Here is a 21,273-nt window from a genome sequence, read left to right on the forward strand (position 1 = left end):
TAAGTATATAGGCTTATCGAGATCTCTAGCATTCCACGTTTAGATTGGCTTGTAGAGGTCTTCAGCTTGTCGAGATCTCTAGTCTTCACATCTACACTTTGACTTATCGATAAGTCTTAGTTCTCAAATTTATCATCATTTCTACAAAAATTCTCATTTGGATTGATGTCAAATTGCAGATCATCATCATTATCATCTTTATTTGAATTATCAGAATAAAAACTCTCATCAGAACTGTCATCTTCCTCAACCACATATGTACTATCATCTTCTTCATTTTCACTCTCATACCCATAATACTCTCTCATTTCTTCTTTATGTCTAATCTCAGCTTGTGTACTGTTCAGGAAATCAAAATCCATAAAATATGGTTCCAGATTGCCTAGAACTACCCTCAACAAAGTTTTGTGTATTCAAGTCTGATTGTGAACTGCTCAATAGTGGCACAGTGGTAGCAAATATATCTACATACCTAGACTTCACTAAAGCACACATATCCATTAGCTCATCATCACTATCCAACTGAAAGCACCCCCTATCCATTGTTGTGCCTGGTAGTCTATATCAAAAGTCATAATACCCCCCCCATTTCCCCAGCTTCCTTCATCATTGCATTTAAATCTAAGAGGCTTAATTCATCAACGTTGCAAAAATCAAAATAATCTACACTAGCACCAGCATATAATTTAGGATCAGTCTTTATCTCCCCACCATGGTGTAATTTGATTGTAAAATTATCAAGATCTGGAAAATAAAAAAATAGTATAATATGAACTAACAGATTAAGCTACTTCTATAACTAAATAATTACCAAAATTATATCAGTACACATAATAGGCAAAATATTTACAGGATCCCTAAAATAACTACCTTTTACAGTCACATATTATATGAAATTGAGCATAATAAACACATATACCAATATAAACACACAACCATATTAATAACAACTACAAAATTGGCAAAACCCCTAATTTTTGTTACCACAATAGTAACCCCAAATCACATGCAAATGGATTATAGGCATACCTGAGTACTGTGGATGTTCGTCTGGATCGTATATCTTCGCATCTTCCTTCAACCTCATAAACCGGCTCATCTTCGATTAATCAACATCAAATAAGCAGTTTTGATTAGGGTTCTTGATCAGCTGAAAGCACCTTACTACTGGAAAGAGTTTTGGAATTGGAAGGAAACGTAATATTTTGTGTATTATATCAGTGGCAGTCAATTGACAAGTTTACCCCTCAATTCCAAACGGCGTTATGATAGAAGCAACGGAAAGAGCTCGGAGCCATTACGTTGGTTGTTTAAAAAAAATTAGCCATCAAACTGGGGCAAATAAAAATTTAGCCCCTCCCGTGCAAAAAAAATAATCTTTAGGTATGAACAGTGCAATTAAGTCTATTATATAGTATGTGTAGAATATTTATTATAATATTATTGGACTTACTTTAAAATATCCAAAATTTAAAGTTGGAGTTTAAATAGCAAACAAAGTTGTTTATTTTAAAAAAACATGTAAGTATAACTAAATTAGTTAAAAATAATAGCAGCTTCAAGAAAATTATTTAAGTGCTAAATTATTGAATACCTTCACCAGAAATTTAATTGCAAAAATGTCAAAACTACTATTATCTCATCATAATAAATAATTTGATTCATAAATTAATATTAAACAAGTGTTTTTGATTTGATAAATTATATAACAAAGTGTCGGTTATCGATGAGCAACTCAAGTAAGAAAACACTACAGTTAAGCGTCCCTGTTTGATTGCACAACAAACATTTCTCTGCAATCTCCTCGACTATAAACCACAGCGCGACACTCACTATTTCTATATCACTCTCGCCTGCTTTATTATTCATCTTCACATTTATTATATCTAATTGCTGTTTTCGGGTCATCGGAGATGGGTCGGGTCAGCACCGCCATCTTCTTCCTCTCTCTCCTCTTTATCTCCTCCGCTAATTCCTTTTATCTCCCCGGTGTTGCTCCTCGTGATTTTCAGCGAGTACGTTTTTTTTCATTTGATTTATTAATTTTTGTAGATCTAATTGAATTGTTTGTTTATTTGTTGATTTATTGTTTTTAATTGAAGATGAATTGGATCTAGGTTTATGAATTTGATATCGAACATGGATAGATTAGAGGCTTTTGTGTTTTGATAAGACTGTTCGATTAGTGGCTTATATATATGGATGTTTGGATGGTTGTTTCCAATTTGATTTTGTGCGATTATTGCTATGTGTTTTGAGGATGTTGATGGATGACTGTAGCGGGTATGACTTTGTCTCCTTATTACGGTGATTTGTTTCAACGAGCTAAGCAATGAATTTAGAAGAGGTGCCTTTCGTGTTGTATTTTCTGGAGTGATATTTTTTTTGCTGAGACAGGCGGGAGTTGGGAAGTAGTTCTTGTAGTGAGGCTATTGGTCCTTAAGTTGTCATCGTTCACGATGTCGTTCAGTCAATTGTCTCAATAGGTGATGTTCCTGCGGTTGCAGGCGCCATTGGTGCGATGGTTTTGACTGCTTTTAGGTTGTAGTTCCTTGACAGCGTGTTATTCCTCTTTTTGACAATTATGATGAGCTTGTTGATGCCTCTAGGTATGGCTGCTGATGGATCAACTACTTAATTTGTCCGTCAGCAGCTGGATTTTAGCATCAAAGACCTCAACATAATTGTTAACAGGGAGATGCAACTATGCTACAGTGAAGAAGCTATATCTTTTTCTTGATTATGTCCAATTTCTTACTTCTATTGCTCTGTTAAATGGCGGACTGATTTGGTGCTTACACTCTGAGCATGCCTTTTATGTTATAAGCCAAATGTGTTTCACACTCGCGCACAAACACATCATCTTCCTTTACTACTACGGACATGTTTGGGTACTTGAGCTCTTATTATGATTGCTAATTTTTTCTTATAAGGGTGATCCGCTTCAAATTAAAGTCAACAAGCTATCGTCGACAAAGACTCAGCTTCCATATGACTACTACTACTTAAATTACTGTAAACCCCAAAAGATTAAGAACAGTGCAGAAAATCTGGGGGAGGTTCTTAGAGGTGATCGTATAGAAAACTCAATCTATACTGTGAGTATTGCATTTCTTCCCTGCACTACAGGGTTTTTCTAACAAATCTAAGAATTTTAAATATCTCCTTAGACTTATACTTGTTGCATTAAAGTTTCATATGAGGGAGGAGCAACCGTGCAAGGTGGCATGCAGAGTTAAGTTGAATGCTGAAGCTGCAAAGAACTTTAAGGAAAAAATTGATGATGAATACCGGGTTAACATGTAAGTGGTTACTGACTTGTTCAAAAAATCAGTTTTTAGATCTTTTCTAATTTTAGTGTTCAATTCTTTTTTCTGTATTTGTCTGAAAGTATGTTAAATACATTTATATTTTCCGAGAATGTAGGATTTTGGATAACCTTCCAGTTGCCGTACTTAGACAAAGAAGAGATGGCAGTCAATCAACCACTTATGAGCATGGTTTCCGGGTCGGGTTCAAAGGAAATTATGCAGGGGTAAGTTGATATGAACAAATGAAGTGTTTTACTGTTCCTTGCTGATTCCTCAATTATAATTTCATTTTGCATCTTTTTTTTTGTGCAGAGCAAAGAGGAGAAATATTTTATCAACAATCACTTGAGCTTTAGAGTCATGTATCATAAGGATATTGAAACTGATTCTGCTCGTATAGTTGGGTTTGAAGTTACACCAAACAGGTTATACAATTTCTACAATTTTCTTAAATAATTATTCTGCGGAATCATTGTTTATGTGACTGATTCATATCTTGTTTTCATAGATATTTATGTTATCAGTTTATAGACATTCATAAGCATAATGTACGTAATATATTGATAGAACATAGAGCACGTGATATATATGTAAAAATGTAAAGCATGGTCACTTGTTGGAGCTTCAGTTTCACCACAAGGTTTCTCATTTTTAAACAGTAGATAATTAAGACGTAAATTTAGGGTTAGTGGATGTAAACTAAAGAGTTGATTTTTACTTGTCACTCGAGATATTTACCAGCAAACAGCTGCACCAAAATAACCATTTAGTGAATAGTGTCTGTCAAAGTTTTCCTGACAAATATTTGTAAACAGTATTAATCATCAATACAAGGAGTGGGATGAGAAGAACCCTCAACTTGCAACATGCAACCAGAACACGAAAAATATAATTCAAGGTAGTACTGTTCCACAGGAGGTTGACACAGATAAGGAGGTTGTATTTACATATGATGTTTCTTACAAGGTATTTTTTTTGAAAAACTTTAAGTTTTTGTGTTCCTAAAAGTTCTTTAATTTTCAAGACTCTTGTTGCTTATCTTTACTAAGTAATTATTACAGGAAAGTAATATTAAATGGGCATCACGGTGGGACACCTACCTCCTAATGAACGATGATCAGATCCACTGGTTTTCCATTATAAATTCTCTTATGATTGTCCTCTTCCTTTCTGGCATGGTTGCTATGATCATGATGAGAACTTTATACAGAGATATTGCAAACTATAACCAACTAGAAACTCAAGATGAAGCTCAAGAAGAAACAGGATGGAAACTTGTTCATGGAGATGTTTTTAGGGCACCCATAAATTCTGGATTACTCTGTGTTTATGTCGGTACTGGTGTTCAAGTATTTGCAATGACCCTCGTGACAATGATATTCGCATTGCTGGGTTTCTTGTCACCTTCAAACAGAGGTGGGCTAATGACAGCTATGGTCTTGTTATGGGTGTTCATGGGCTTGTTTGCTGGTTATTCCTCTGCACGGTTGTACAAAATGTTGAAGGGAACAGAGTGGAAGAGAAATACCTTGAAAACTGCTTTCATGTTTCCCGGTATATTGTTTACTATCTTTTTTGTTCTTAATGCTTTAATCTGGGAGGAGAAGTCATCTGGAGCTGTACCTTTTGGCACTATGATTGCTCTAGTCTGCTTATGGTTTGGAATATCTGTGCCGCTAGTGTTTGTGGGTAGTTACCTGGGTTTCAAAAAACCAGCGATAGAAGACCCAGTCAAGACAAATAAAATTCCAAGGCAGGTACCAGAGCAGGCGTGGTACATGACACCAATTTTCTCTATACTAATTGGAGGCATCCTTCCGTTTGGTGCTGTTTTTATTGAACTCTTCTTCATCTTGACATCAATATGGCTGAACCAGTTCTATTACATATTTGGCTTCCTCTTCATAGTTTTTGTTATCTTAATAATTACATGTGCGGAGATCACAATAGTGCTGTGTTACTTCCAGCTGTGCAGTGAAGATTACAATTGGTGGTGGAGGGCTTACCTAACTGCAGGCTCATCTGCCTTGTACCTTTTCCTGTACTCCATTTTCTATTTCTTCACAAAGTTGGAAATCACTAAGCTGGTGTCTGGTATTCTATACTTCGGTTATATGTCAATTGCATCATATGCATTCTTCGTTTTGACGGGCACAATTGGTTTCTATTCATGTTTCTGGTTTGTTCGAAAAATTTATGCATCTGTCAAGATCGATTAGTGGCGATTAGTGGAATGTTGAATCAGGGGACTTGGTAGTCGGTATTTTAGAAGTGTTAGAAGTGAAGGCGGAGTATCAGCAGGTCAATGAAGCCAAACTTGTGGATTGTTGAGAGTATCCGCCATTTTTGCATGGTAAGGTCTTGAAAAGTGTATTTTCTTTGCTTGTGCTACAGTGTAGGATGGCACTGGGAATTGTTTTCTTATTTGACTTTCATGTATGTTGTCTGCACTAGTATTTTATGAAAACTATACTTAGTGTTATAGTTTATTGGTAGCTTAACTGGGATGTTTTGCGCATGTCTTGGGGATCTGCTAGTAGAATATCATATATGTAGATCCAGTTGTTTTAGTTTGTTAAAATGGAGCCGAAAGCAATGTGATAAACCATCCAGAAACAAGAACCTAGATGAATACAGACCCCATAATTATACTAATATAACTTTCAGAGTAGCCATGTTTGGCTTTTGTCGCAATCGGCCAAAATCAAAGTCTTGAGGCGTCATTGAATAAATGATGTTTCTGCTTTGTATAGTGATGGTTACAAAATTAAAACACAAGTAATCCTTGGTATTTGTTTTAATATCCAAGAATATTAAAGTTTTGTATAATTCTTACTTTCTCGTAAATGTATCAGACTCGCGTGTATTAATCTAACTTTGATTCATTAGGGCTAAAAAACTTGAACTTTGATTCATTAGGGCTAAAAAACTTGAACTTTGATTCATTAGGGCTTAAAAACTTGTTTTTTTATTTGAGATATCTTTTGGAACAAATTTCAAGGTTTTAGCAGGAACAAATGAAACAAAAAAATAACTGAAAATATCAAATTGGAGAAAATATCAAAAATAACTGGACTGAAAAATTCAAATTAATGGTTCAGTTTCAGTTTTTAATGATGATTAAATTGAAATTAACTGAACCGTTATTAACATATATAATATTATATATGTTACTATATATATAGGGTTTTGGTCAACAACACCGGGTGGTTGTAGTTATCACATTCCGCAATGAAATATTGCGGCAGTATCTATAGCATTGTTTCATTGCACCCGCCGCAATGAAACAAAGTAGCAGACAGGGAGCATTAAAATATTGCGAGTAGTCCCTGCCGAATGAAACAATGAAGTAATGATTTAATTTCTTAAATAACAAAAAATCATATTTTAATGAATTAATTTGTTTCCGATAATAACGGAGTTAAAAAGTATATAATTAATTTTAACAACCACTTGTTCTATATTTTCTAATTTTATTACTATTTCTCATTTATTATCAATTATATAATGAGTAAAAAATTTAAAATTAAATTAGATATATAATCGGAAAAATAATTAAAATATTAGTTTTAATGAAAAACATAAAAAACCGCAGATGATAACTGAAATGTATGAATGCAGTATTGCTATGATTGTTTATTGATCGAAATGTGTCGTCAAACAATCATATTTGTTTGTCTAAAACTTTTTTAAGTGAATTCTAATAAAACTATTTTAATTTAAATTTTAAATATTTCAAAATTATGTATAATTAACACATTCGTACTTTATAATGAAGTTATAATGAATTAAATATTTTTTTCTAAACAATTTTTCCATTTAAAAAGACAAATAAGAATAAAATGGTATAAAAAATCCCTCCCGCAATGTGTCAATGCGGGAGGTGTTAACCACAACCACAACATATGTAAAATACAACGGTTTGCAGGAGGTGTTAACCACAACCACAACCACAGCATATGTAAAATACAACGGCGGGTGGTTGAAGAGCCACCTGCCGCATTATTTCATTGCGACTGCCGCAATGAAACAATGCTTCAGGTGGCCGAGTCTATTTTTATATAGTTTGTTACCAAGAAATGTTTAACATTTTGGGGCTAAATTGTTTTATATTTTTTTATAGGTAACGAAAATTCGATAAAATTTTATTTTTTTAATTTTTCACATTTTCAATTTTTAGCATTATATTTGTTTACTATAAATTAAAAATTGATAAATTAAATCGGACAAGTACAAGAAAAATAAAACATTAAATAATTTATTTCATTCAAATATAAATGGAGTATATTTTTTTAAACAAAATACATAATAACTTAAATATTTTATTCTGACGAGAATGATCAAGCTTTAACGGTGTTGGAAGAACCGCCTTTATCACCTTTATCGTCGTCCTTCTTTTTCTTCAACTTTTCCGCCCTCGCCTTCGCCTCATTTTTTTTTTTTTTTTGCGCTCAAGCGCCATTTGAATACGGCGGAGAGCTATTTTCATGTCTTTTTCTCTCTCGGGCCCGTCGTAAGCTACACCATCGATAATTACCTTGTTATTGTCAAAATTATAGTAGAAAACCATTTTTCGGAAAATAGAGAAGAGAATGTTGAAGAGAAAATGTAGAATGAAAAGAAATGAGATTATAAGAGCACTATTTATAGGCTGGAAATCGGAATTTTAAAAACCAAAAATTAAATTTAGGCACAAAAAAAATGTTGCGTAAGCTGAGGGGTAAGACTGTTGACTAATCTGCCGCAATGACACAATGCAGCAGGAACAACTGCAGCAATGCTTCAAAGCGACAGCCCTCTCTGCAGCAATGAGCCAATGCAGTAGGCCGGTCAAACACCTCAACGTTTGACCAGTCAATTTTTGTTAATACTGGCACAAAAATTGATATTGATTTACTATTTGTACCAAAAATAAGTTTGAATTCACAAAAAACTATAAAATTAATAATATAAATTTTATTAATAAAATTGATAATATTAATTTTTTAACTAAAATAACTCATATGATAATTTTTAAAAACATAAAACTCACAAAATTTCGTAATAATAAAAATTCGAAAATATTATTTAGAAAAAATAATTAGAAATAACTTTTTCACTCAAAAAAATTAAATTTAATATTTAATTTAAATATTTTAGTTTAAAAAATTAAATCAAAAATAACAAAATATAATTTCAAAAAAATATTTAAAAATTCATTTTTAACAAAAAAATGAATTAGAAAAAAATTAAAGTTATTTTAATCAGATTCCTCCCGCAATGACTCATTGCTGCAGTGTGAGTCCGCAATGCGTGATTGCGGAAGGAACTCTGCCTTAATGGCTCCAAAAGCTGGTTGGTGTTCATCTTTAATGGGTCACTCCAGCAATGTTTCATAAAACATTGCTGGAGTTGTGTTCACAGTTTGTTTGATACTTACTTTCTTCTTCCTCATTTTACAATTTTCAATTTACTTTCAACAATTTCAAATTTTTTGGTTATTGATTCATCAAATGTGATCTCAAAAGGTTAGCTTTCGATTGTTGATGGCTTTTTTTATTTAAAGCTTGTAGTTCTTCTAGTGAAAATGATAATTACGATTATTATACCCCTGTTAGACGAAACCCCGTAGCTCGTCGTAAGTTATTTGTCGATGAATATATTGTAAATCTTGATAGTGATGATAATATGAATAATGTTGGTGGTGATAATATTTGTGTTGATAATGCTAGTGGTCATAATGTTGATAATGTTGGTGGTGATAATGTTGATTTTGATAATGTTGGTGGTGATAATGTTGGCGGTCATAATGTTGATGATAACGTTGGTGGTGATAATTTTGACGGTGAAAATGTTGATGACGTAAAAGATGAGAAAAATGTTGAGAAAAAGAATCATAGATTTAAGAATAGTAACGATGTTGTGTCTTATGTCGGCCAGATTTTCGATACATTGGATGATGCAGAAGCGTTTTATAGGAATTATGGTCGAAAAGAGGGATTCGAGATAATAATTAGGAATACTCATAAGCGAACAAACACAAATGAACCATCATACCGTTTGTTTATTTGTCGAAAAGGTGGAAGGGTAGGAGCGACGCCGTCGGATTTTGGTAAAGGAAAATGAGTTAGGGAGGTAATTCCACGAACGAATTGTGGTGCTCGAATGTGTGTCGTTCACAAAGTGAAGATGGACAAATGGCAAATTAGTTCGGTGGATTTAGAACACAATCATAAATTGGTGTCGCCGGAAAAAGTTCTATTATTTCAAAGATCACTCAACATAGATCATATGACGCGATCATTGATTGAGTTGTTTAACAAATCGGGAATTGAGACGAGCAAAGTAATGAAGTTTCTTAGCGAGACAAAGGGGGGTGTTGAAAATCTTGGTTTTTCTAATCAAGACGTACGTAATGTCATACGTGATATTCGGTGCCAAGTGTTTGATTCGGGTGATGCGGAGTGCGGATTACTTTTGCTACGAGAACTACAAGAAAATAGTTTTGGTAATTTCTTTTATCGGGTGGATGTAGATGATGAGAATCGTGTACGGGGTTTGGTGTGGGTTGATCCTCGGTCCATGAACGCATACAAGAATTTTGGTGATGTGGTTACGTTCGATTCAACTTACCGGACGACTAGGTATTGTATGCCTTACATACCTATTACGGGCGTAAACCACCATTATCAAAATATACTATTTGGATTTGCACTCGTAAGGGATGAGACTGGGGCATCGTACGAGTGGATTTTGAGGACATGGTTAGAAGCCGTCGATAATAAACCGCCTCGAATAATTATTACTGATCAAGACATTGTATTGGGAAATGCCATTGCTGAGGTCATGCCTATGCCACAAACAAAGCATACATATTGTACATGGCATATAAGTAGTAAGTTTTTCGAGAAGTTGTCTTATTTATACACAAATTATCCGGACTCCAAGACAGAGTTTAATGCATGTGTGTACAAGTCGTTGACACCTACAGAATTTGAAGGTAGACGGGAGCAATTAGTCGAGAATTTGACTAGTAAAGTAATTACGAAGAACATAAAATACCATGGCATATATATATCGAGAGTAAATACTCTTAAGACTATCCCCCCATTCAGCTAGAGGATTAATTAAAAGGAGCTTCTGTTGTTTAATGTTCAGAATGAACAAAAACCAGTGATCATCATTGCAGCAAGGGTAGAAAGCAAATCACAATCCAATAATGGTGGCCCAATGCGCTGGACTGCATATGAATCATATAAACTATGCAGACCGGCCAACTGCACATCTGAGAGTTCAGCTTCGGGATGGGCCTGCAACATTGAAACAATTATAAAAGATCAAATGAACTGCAAAATCAATGAGTTATCAATTATCATCGATTATCATTTCTTACTTTTTAAAGTTATGAATTATCATTGACTTACTTTATCAATAAAGAGTTAACTTACTTTTTAGTTATCAATTATCATTAACTTACTAACGCATGAACTAAAAAGTACTTTTTGATTTACCTTCAAGTTCTTGCAATAATCTTTTAACAGCAGTTGCACAAAAAAGCTGAAGTTAAAGAAGAACTTCTTAGCCGTGGGCTCCAGACCCGAGATGGACTCCCTAACCTTCAACAACTCTATATAGGCATCCACGACATTACTGTGTACATCACATTCTGGCTTTAAGGTATGGATAAAATCCCAAGTAAGCTCAGCAGTGCCTCTGTGATCTCTCCAAATAAAATCATTCTTGTTACCCCACCAGTGCTTGTATAGCCAAAAAACCTTCATGTTTTTCAATGGCCTCGTCATATCAGCACGCCACCCAGGACCACCCCGCCTCAATTTATCCTTCAACTTGTCTTCATCAGTGTCCATCGGCAAATACATTTCAAAAGCATCAAATCAAACACAAATTCATGACAAAAAACATTAAGCATATAGAAATGCATCAAAATACGTACTGCAAGAATCAAACATAAAAAATGGAATGATTCAACATACGTACATCAAGAATCATCCTCAAACTATCAGGAATAAAACCACTATGACTACCGAATTTCACCATGCCACCTGCAAGTGGAGTCAACTCAGTAGCAGGAGTAACAGGAGAACTCCCAAAAGTGCGCTCGGTAGTAGGAATAACAGGGGTAGAAGTAGCAGTAACCTACAAATGCATTGAGTATCAAACATTATATACATCTCTAAAACTAAAGAGTAAGACTACTCGAATAACATACTCGAATATGTATAAGACACACAATAGTAAAAAAAAAGTAAAGTTCTAAAACTAAAGAGTAGTACCTCAGACTGAACAACATCAGACTAAACAACAGGGGGAGCGATTAGGGGGGTCGACTGTAGAGCAGGGGGAGCAGTAGCAGCAACCTACAAATGCATTGAGTATCAAACATTATATACATCTCTAAAACTAAAGAGTTAAACTACTCGAATAATATACTCGAATATGTATAAGACACACAATAGTAAAAAAAATAAAGTTCTAAAACTAAAGAGTAGTACCTCAGGCTGAACAACATCAGACTGAACAACATGGGGAGCGGATAGGGGGTCAACTGTGAAGCAGGGTTAGCAGTAGCAGCAACCTACAAATGCATTGAGTATAAAACATTATATACATCTCTAAAACTAAAGAGTTAGACTACTCGAATAACATACTCGAATATGTATAAGACACACAATAGTAGAAAAAAGTAAAGTTCTAAAACTAAAGAGTAATACCTCAGACTGAACAATATCAGACTGAACAACAGGGGGAGCGAATAGGGGGGTCGATTGTGGAGCAGGGGGAGCAGTAGCAGCAACCTACAAATGCATTGAGTATCAAACATTATATACATCTCTAAAACTAAAGAGTTAGACTACTCGAATAACATACTCGAATATGTATAAGACACACAATAGTAAAAAAAGTAAAGTTCTAAAACTAAAGAGTAGTACCTCAGACTGAACAACATCAGACTGAACAACATGGGGAGCGGATAGGGGGGTCGAGTGTGAAGCAGGGGGAGCAGTAGCAGCAACCTACAAATGCATTGAGTATCAAACATTATATACATCTCTAAAACTAAAGAGTTAGACTACGCGAATAACATGCTCGAATATGAATAAGTACCTCAATCTGAACAGGATGAGAGACATGTACAGGGATAGCCGCGGTGTTAGGGACTACATTCTCATCCTACATTAGATGTCAATAACTCGATCAAACTACATATAATTCGGTGTAGTAGACTACTCGAATAACTTACTCGAGTAAGTACCTGACGAGGACGTTTACTGGCTGCCTGTGTAGGTGAATCATGAGAATCAGAAGCAAACTCCTGCAATAGCACGATAAGATAACGATCATACACACATTCACATTCAATATAGTAGACTGGATTTTGGAATGACATAAATGAAACGCACCTCACGTGTACGTTTCTCAGGTGAAGGAGGAGCATTTGGATCAATATGCATATCCTGTGCACGTGAAGGTCTATCAAAACTGGGTTTAATGAATGCAGAACCCCTCCACTCAGTGTTGACTCGATCATAACGAATCAGAAACTCATGAATGCACTCATAGAACCAGTCTGGGGGATCATGGATGTGAATAGCAGGCAATGTCCTCATCCCACAGTCAAGCTGCACAAATCATTAACTATTAATCATCTACCTAAACACCCTATAAAAATACAACATGAAATAAATAAATACAGTATTCAAATATTAAACTAAACTTTGAAACATACCGCATCAACCATGTCCTACTGAGAATACCAGTCATGCGGCACTATCTTACGTGGATCCCCACCCATAAAACGAGCAATCATCAGGTTACTATGGGTCCCATACCAAATATACTGGTCAATGCTCATGTACTGCCCCTCTCCAACGGGCTCTATCTGGCCCTCAAGAAAAGCATACCACTCATCCCGATAATGTCTCAGAGTATTCATATGTTGGTCCCTCTGCCAACGAGATAACTTGTCCCTCTGTAGAGCAGACATGTCAATAGGATCATCTGGAATATGCTGCAGCATACCGAACTATCTAAAGACTCTGTCCGGCATGACATACTCGATAATCTCGAAGCAAATAAGTGGAATACGGCCGAGACTCATATACGAAGCATCCATCAGCTCGACATCATATTGCTCCTCAGAATAGTCCATGTTGTGCATATGTTGTGTACTTGATGATTTCATAAACAAAACATCTAAGTAGATTTTACTTAGTGAAATTATGTAGCACTCGACGGATAAGAATTATAGTCCCGACGGATAACTCATTATAGTCCCGACGGATGATTAACTTATTATCCATCGAGTGAGTAGCTTATGTAATAATAAGTTTGTAGCACAGTTATGTATGCACCTTTTTATAGAATCTGTAGTAGCATATAAGTCATGTTGACTTTAACTAGATATGCAGAATAGGTTGATTAATTGTACATAAATGATGTCTTGTAATTCTGCATAAGTGAAATAGAGTCAAGTGCCAAAATAGCTACAGACGAATGATTAACAAAGCCATCGACGGATGATCATATGAAGAATTCAAACAGCAGTTGAACAGTGAAAGCTGACACACAGCCGTCGAGATGTATACAAACACACTGTGGAAGCCCATTAACTGGGTAATAGAGGACGAAAAGCAGCAAAGCTTAAGACTGTTAGATTTTATATTTGTTCAGTCTTTTTGACTTTGTAATCTTGGTATTATATAAACCAAGAGAGTAGCAAATAGAAAAATAACCAAAAATAGCTGAGAAACACAAAAACAGAGAAATCTTTGTAAGTAGAATCTTTAGCATTTCCTGTATTCTCAGTAGTTCCATTTGTAAGCAGCTGTGAGCATTTCTGCACACAGAGTCCTCTCGATATATTATATATATCTCTGGTGGAATTGTTTAAATCCACCAGAAAGTTTTTAAAGACTCTTGTTTTTAATTACTTATGTTTTGATTCAATGAAGTTTACATTCCGCATTATGCTAATCAAAACAAATATATCTATAATCGAGTTGAACATTTTTATTTTAAGAAAAAGGTTCAAGAATTCCATTTAACCCCCCTTCTGTAATTCTTGCTACATTGTTAAGGGACTAACAATTGGTATCAGAGCAAGCTCTTAATCTACAAAGAGTCTAAAGATCAAAACAATTTAGCAAGATGAACAAGAAAGATGTTGGAGTCAAGATTTCTTTTCTTGATAAAGATAATTATCATCATTGGAAGGTAAAGATGCATCTTCATATGCTTTCTCAAGATGAGACCTATGTGGACTGCATAGAAAGAGGCCCTCATGTTCCAATGAGAGCTGCTACAGGAAATGGGCCATCTGTTCCAAAGCCAAGGCATGAATGGTCTGATCCTGACATTGAACAAGTCAGGAAAGATAAAAAGGCCATGAACATTCTGTTCAATGGTGTTGATGCAGACATGTTTGATAACATCATCAACTGCAAAACTGCCAAGGAAGTTTGGGACACAATACAGATAATTTGTGATGGCACTGAGCAAGTTAGAGAAAATAAAATACAGCTCCTGATTCAGCAATATGAGCATTTTCACAATGAAGAAAGTGAGTCACTCACTGACATTTTTAGTAGATTCCAAAAACTACTAAATTCTCTTAAGTTGCATGGAAGAATCTATCAGACTAAAGACTCCAATCTGAAATTTCTCAGATCTCTTCCAAAGGAATGGAAATCAATGACAGTCTCATTGAGAAACTCACAAGATTATAAGGAGTTTACTTTGGAGAGACTATATGGCATTCTGAAGACCTATGAGCTTGAGATAGAGCAGGATGAAAGAATGGAGAGAGGAAAGAAGAAAGGAGGATCCATTGCACTAGTTGCTGATCTAAAAAAGGAGAAGAAAGTGAAGATGGAAGCTGTAGAATCAACTTCAAAGGTCTGTGAGAATAAGGGTAAGGGGCTAGCTGCAGAAAGTGAAGAATCATTGAGCCAAGATGACATGGAGGACATTGATGAGCACCTAGCATTTCTTTCAAGGAGATTTGCCAAGCTTAAGTTTAAAAAGAACTTTGAAGCAGCCAAGCCAAATAGAAACATGGTGGATAAGTCAAAATTCAAATGTTTCAAATGTGGCTTGGCAGGGCATTTTGCAAATGTGTGTAGAAAGTCAGATTCCAGTAAGAAAAGGTTTGAGTCTGTGGATTATAAGCAAAAATACTTTGATCTACTCAAACAAAAGGAAAGGGCTTTTATTACACAAGAGAATGACTGGGCAGCAGATGGTTTGGATGAAGATGAAGATGTCAGCTATGTCAATCTAGCCCTAATGGCCAAGTCTGATGAAACAAAGACAAGTTCCTCAAGCAATCAGGTAATCACTACAAACCTTGCACGTTTATCTAAAGCTGAGTGTAATGATGCCATAAATGACATGTCTACAGAATTGTATCAATTGCGTGTTACACTTAAGTTTCTCACTAAAGAAAATGCTAAAATCAAAGAAAACAACTTGTTTTTAAGTGAGAGAAATAATGTGCTTGAGTCTCAGTTTGTTGAGTTTGAGAAACTAAAAATTGAGTGTAAGATTGCCAAGGAGGAATTAACTGAGTCCTTAAAAAAGGAAGAAATTTTGAAGAAGCAGCTCGAGCGTGAACAAGAGGTGATTAAAGCATGGAAAACATCCAGGGATGTTCATGCTCAAATCACCAAAGTTCAAGGAATTGAGTCTTTTTGTGATGAAGCCTGGAAAAAGAATAAAGAGAAACTAGAACCTATTTTGGTAGATGGGTTGCTGACAGATGTAGACTCGACGGATGATGAGGACTATCCGTCGGATAACAAAAAGTGTTATCCGTCGAATGATAAAAATCCTCATCCGTCGGTTGTAAGCAAACCCATTAGCAAAGCCAAATTAATCAAGCTAAATGATAAGTATGGGTCTGTTTCCAAGAACTTTGTTTCAGGAGAGTCAAGTCAAGCTAAGAAAGGGAAAAAGGCTAATGTTGGTCACATGACTGTCAAACAGTTAAGTGACAGACTTGAGAAAATAGAGATAAAAACAGAGACTAAAAAGAAAAACAATAGGAATGGTAAAGTAGAGATTAACAAACACAATAACTACACACCTGATAAATATGCTCCTAGAAAAATCTGTGTCAAGTGTGGTAGTGTAAATTATTTGTCTGTTAATTGTAAATCTGCCATGCCTACTCCCATGTATGTTCAGCCTCAATTTCCTAACATGAATGACATGCCTCTCATGCCTATTAATGCTATGCCTACACATAATATGAATGCACAGTTTGCTAATATGCCATTTGCACCTAATCCATATTATGCTGCATACAATATGCCTCAAATGCCATTTAGCATGCCTTACTGGAATAACATGTTTGCACCAAGCATGCCATTTCCTGTTAGCCATAACATGCATGATAGTTCTGTTGCATTTAGTGGTTTCAAAGGTACAACCCAATTGACTAAGGAAGAATCTGAAATTCCTAAGTCAAATGAGATAAAACCTAAGAAACAGAAGAAGAAAGCTAACAAGGCAGGACCCAAGGAAACTTGGGTACCAAAATCAACTTGATTTGATTTTGATGTGTGCAGGGAAACAGAAAGAATATTTGGTACTTGGATAGTGGCTGTTCAAGACACATGACTGGTGATTCTACCCTGCTCACAGAGTTTAAGGAGAGAGTTGGCCCAAGTATTACTTTTGGAGATGACAGCAAGGGTTATACTGTGGGATATGGCTTGATTTCAAAGGATAATATCATCATTGAAGAGCTTGCCTTAGTGGATGGTCTCAAACACAATCTGTTGAGTATCAGCCAGCTTTGTGATAAAGGCAACTCAGTAACCTTCAATAAAGAAGCCTGTGTTGTGACTAATAAACAAAACAACAAAGTGGTTCTCACTGGTGTGAGAAGAGGAAATGTGTACCTAGATGACTTCAACTCAACTAAAGCAGAATCTGTAACTTGTCTTCTCAGTAAAGCAAGTCAAGATGAAAGTTGGCTATGGCACAAGAAGCTATCCCATTTAAACTTCAAGCCCATGAATGAGCTGGTAAAGAAAGAACTAGTAAGAGGCATTCCTCTAGTGGAGTTTACAAAGGATGGACTGTGTGATGCCTGCCAAAAAGGGAAGCAGATCAAAGCATCATTCAGGAAGAAACTTGATTCAGTAATTGAAGAGCCTCTGCAACTACTTCACATGGATCTGTTTGGACCAGTCAATGTATTGTCAATTTCAAAGAAAAGATTTTGCCTAGTAATTGTAGATGATTTTTCAAAGTTCTCTTGGACATATTTCCTAAAGTCTAAAGATGAGGCTAGTGAAATCATCATCAATCATATAATGCAAGTTAACAATCATCCTGATTTCAAAGTTTGAAGAATCAGGAATGACAATGGAACTGAGTTCAAGAACTATGTCATGAGAGCATTTTGTGAGGAAAATGGAATCTTACATGAGTTCTCAGCAGCAAGGACTCCACAACAGAATGGAGTAGTGGAAAGGAAGAACAGATCACTTATTGAAGTTGCAAGGACAATGCTTGAAGAATCAAAATTACCAACATATTTCTGGGCTGAAGCTGTAAATACTGCTTGCTACACTCAGAACATCTCTCTGATTAATCAAGCAAGATGCATGACTCCTTATCAATTGTTCAAGAACAAGAAGCCAACTCTAAACTTTCTTCATGTCTTTGGCTGTAAATGCTATATTCTGAGAAATCAAACTGATCAAAATGGGAAGCTTGATGATAAAGCAGATGAAGGATTTTTTGTTGGATATGCTGTTGGTAAAGCATATAGAGTCTACAATCTAAGAACCAGCATTGTTGTGGAATCTATACATGTTGTATTTGATGATAAAAAGATTGAAGGACTGAAAGATGGAGATTACCATGAGAGCCTCAAATTCGACAATGTTGAGATGGTCAGTGATGGAAGTGATGGTGAAAGTGATCAAGAAACAGTGTCTAAGGATAATGCAGACAAATCTACCACCAATGAAGCACAAAACTCAACATCCGTTGAGTTAGAAAATGCTTCATCCGTCGGAAGGCAATCTGTGTTATCCGTCGGTAGACAACCTGCCTCATCCATCGGTACTCAAAATTCACCATCCGTCGGGTTATCAAAAGGAGCAGGAAGTCAAGGCAGATCACCCATAGAAAGTACCCATTTCTCAAATCAAAGATCCACAAACTCAGGGGGAGTTTCTAGTAATCAAAACTCAATCACACATCAAGACAACATTGAGGTCTCTTCATCTAGAGCTAATCTACCTCAACCAAGGAAATGGACAAAAGATCACCCCTTTGAACTGATTATTGGTGATGTTTCTTCTAGAGTTCAAACCAGGAGAGCAACTCAAGAAGAATGTCTATACAGCAGCTTTCTGTCGAAGGAAGAACCAAAGAAGGTAGAAGAAGCCTTGTTAGATCCTGATTGGATTTTAGCTATGCAGGAGGAGCTAAACCAATTTGAAAGGAATAAAGTATGGAAGCTGGTACCCAAGCCTAAAGGAAAGAATCCAATAGACACCAAATGGGTATTCAGAAAAAAGATGGATGAAAATGGCATAGTAGTAAGGAACAAAGCCAGATTGGTTGCTAAAGGCTATTGCCAGCAAGAAGGAATAGATTTTGATGAAACATTTGCTCCTGTTGCAAGACTTGAAGCCATCAGAATCTTCTTAGCCTATGCAGCCCATGCCAATTTCAAGGTCTATCAAATGGATGTCAAAAGTGCCTTTCTGAATGGAGATTTGGAGGAAGAAGTGTATGTTAGTCAACCTCCTGGCTTTGAAGATCCAAATTTTCCAGAATATGCCTATTATCTACTGAAAGCACTCTATGAATTGAAGCAAGCACCTAGAGCCTGGTATGACACTTTATCAAAGTTCCTTTTGGAAAATCACTTCACAAGAGGTACTGTAGATAAAACTTTATTTTTCAGAAATGTTAATGGCTCCAGCATACTTGTTCAAATTTATGTAGATGATATTATTTTTGGCTCTACAGATGAAAAACTTTGTAAAAAGTTTGCCAAACTGATGCAAAGTAAGTATGAAATGAGTATGATGGGAGAACTAACTTACTTTCTTGGTTTACAAGTTAAGCAAGTTAGTGATGGAATATTCATTAGTCAAACTAAATATATTTTTGATCTTTTAAAGAAGTTTGATCTAATGGATTGCACATCTGCAAAAACTCCTATGGCCACTGCAACTAAGCTTGAACTAAACACTACTGAAAAGTCTGTGGATATTTCAAGCTATAGAGGCATGGTTGGCTCACTTCTGTACTTAACAACTAGTAGGCCAGATATAATGTTTGCTACATATTTATGTGCTAGATTTCAGGCTGATCCTAGAGAGTCTCACTTGATAGCTATTAAGAGAATTTTCAGATATCTCAAGGGAACACCAAAACTTGGCATTTGGTATCCTAGAGATTCTGGTTTTGATCTAACTGGCTATTCAGATGCAGATTATGCAGGTTGCAGAATTGACAGAAAAAGCACAACAGGAACTTGTCAATTTCTAGGAAACAAGCTTGTGTCATGGTTCAGTAAAAAGCAAAATTCAGTTTCTACTTCTACAACTGAAGCTGAATATATTGCTGCTGGCAGTTGTTGTGCACAGATTTTATGGATGAAAAATCAATTGCTAGACTATGGTTTGCAAGTTGAGAGGATTTCTATTTTCTGTGATAACACAAGTGCAATTGCCATCACTGAAAATCCAGTGCAACATTCAAGAACAAAGCACATAGACATCAAGTACCATTTCATAAGGGAACATGTAATGAATGGTACTGTAGAGTTATATTTTGTTCCAAGTGAGAAGCAACTTGCAGATATATTTACCAAGCCACTGGATGAATCCACCTTTTCTAGGTTGGTAAGTGAGTTAGGTATGCTTAATTACTCTTGAATCTATCCGAGTTATTTTTCAAGTTGATATGTAGCCAGAAATTTAACTGATTTTTAGTCATGAGTGAAATTTTGGCTAAGTCAAAATTTGCATCTCGACGGATGACCATTATCCATCGAGTTGAGTCATCCGTCGATATACTATGTGTAAATAAAAATCAATTACTTTTCTGGAATCTTTTAAAACTCGACGGATAACAGTTTATCCTCATCCGTCGAAGTGTCTATATCTTAACCGTTAATTCCCTGAGCATTATCCATCGAGTATACTTACAGTTTGTAAGCATTACACGACGGATAATGGGTGGAATTTTTACAGTTTATTTTTAAACGGCTAATTTAGGCAATTTCTATTGGGTAATTTACTTTTCTTTATTATTTTCATCCGTTGTTTTTGAGATAGTATAAAAGCTTGTTTCATTTCAATTATTCTCTTTTATCATTCTCAAATTCAACTATTTTTATTTTATTCTCTCTCAAGCAAATATCCTCTTTCTCTTCAAGCTTTCATTCTCTAACAATGGCACTTGTAGTAAAGATCATGTCTCAGACTGGGTTCATTTATGAGAAGAACAACTTCACTGCTTTGGTCAATAAGGGTATTCAGCAATCAGAAGACTATCACAAGATGATGGACTTCGTGAAGAACTGCAAGTTAAGTTATGCCATGCTTGAATCACCCACAATTTACTGTGAAGTTGTTGAAGAGATGTGGACCACTGCAATCTACAACTCTACTGACAAAACCATCACTCTAACTATCAAAGGTAATGAGTTATGTATCAATAGTGATGTGATAAAAGCATGTTTCAAAATTCCTGATGATAATGTAACTTCACCACACACTGACACTGATATTATCAATATGCTTAATTCCATGCATTATGCACTTCCTACTACTAAGCTAGGTGAGATTAGAAGATTATGTCTTAGGAAGGAATGGAGTTTCATGTGTGATGTTGTGACTAAAGTTTTCTCTGGAAAAGTCGGTAATTTTGATTCTGTGAACATTTCCATACTTAACATGCTATACATGCTAGTTACAGATAAATT

At 35.5% G+C, this 21,273-nt stretch overlaps 2 protein-coding genes across 2 annotated transcripts; both read left to right on the top strand.

Moving 5' to 3' along the window:
- Nucleotides 1-1,720: 1,720 nt before the first annotated feature.
- On the top strand, nt 1,721-5,818 carry LOC141664264 (transmembrane 9 superfamily member 7). The gene is made up of 7 exons (XM_074470179.1): nt 1,721-2,015; nt 2,934-3,098; nt 3,193-3,302; nt 3,427-3,535; nt 3,624-3,736; nt 4,127-4,277; nt 4,373-5,818. The coding sequence occupies exons 1-7, from the start codon at nt 1,914-1,916 to the stop codon at nt 5,528-5,530; spliced, it is 1,908 nt and encodes a 635-aa protein (XP_074326280.1). The 5' UTR covers nt 1,721-1,913; the 3' UTR covers nt 5,531-5,818.
- Nucleotides 5,819-9,581: 3,763 nt separating this feature from the next.
- On the top strand, nt 9,582-10,409 carry LOC141665211 (protein FAR1-RELATED SEQUENCE 5-like). The gene has a single exon (XM_074471190.1). The coding sequence runs from the start codon at nt 9,582-9,584 to the stop codon at nt 10,407-10,409; it is 828 nt and encodes a 275-aa protein (XP_074327291.1).
- The last annotated feature ends 10,864 nt before the right edge of the window (nt 10,410-21,273 follow it).

Source organism: Apium graveolens, chromosome 6 (genome assembly GCF_009905375.1).
Source record: "Apium graveolens cultivar Ventura chromosome 6, ASM990537v1, whole genome shotgun sequence".
NCBI lineage: Eukaryota > Viridiplantae > Streptophyta > Magnoliopsida > Apiales > Apiaceae > Apium > Apium graveolens.

What these genes read in the sequence shown, in the direction of transcription:
- LOC141664264 (XM_074470179.1), top strand. Translation starts at nt 1,914, where the DNA reads ATGGGTCGGGTCAGCACCGCCATCTTCTTCCTCTCTCTCCTCTTTATC. An exon ending in TAGAAAACTCAATCTATACT is followed by an intron (nt 3,099 to 3,192) that starts GTGAGTATTGCA and finishes GTTGCATTAAAG; the next exon opens with TTTCATATGAGGGAGGAGCA. An exon ending in CATATGATGTTTCTTACAAG is followed by an intron (nt 4,278 to 4,372) that starts GTATTTTTTTTG and finishes TAATTATTACAG; the next exon opens with GAAAGTAATATTAAATGGGC.
- LOC141665211 (XM_074471190.1), top strand. Translation starts at nt 9,582, where the DNA reads ATGACGCGATCATTGATTGAGTTGTTTAACAAATCGGGAATTGAGACG.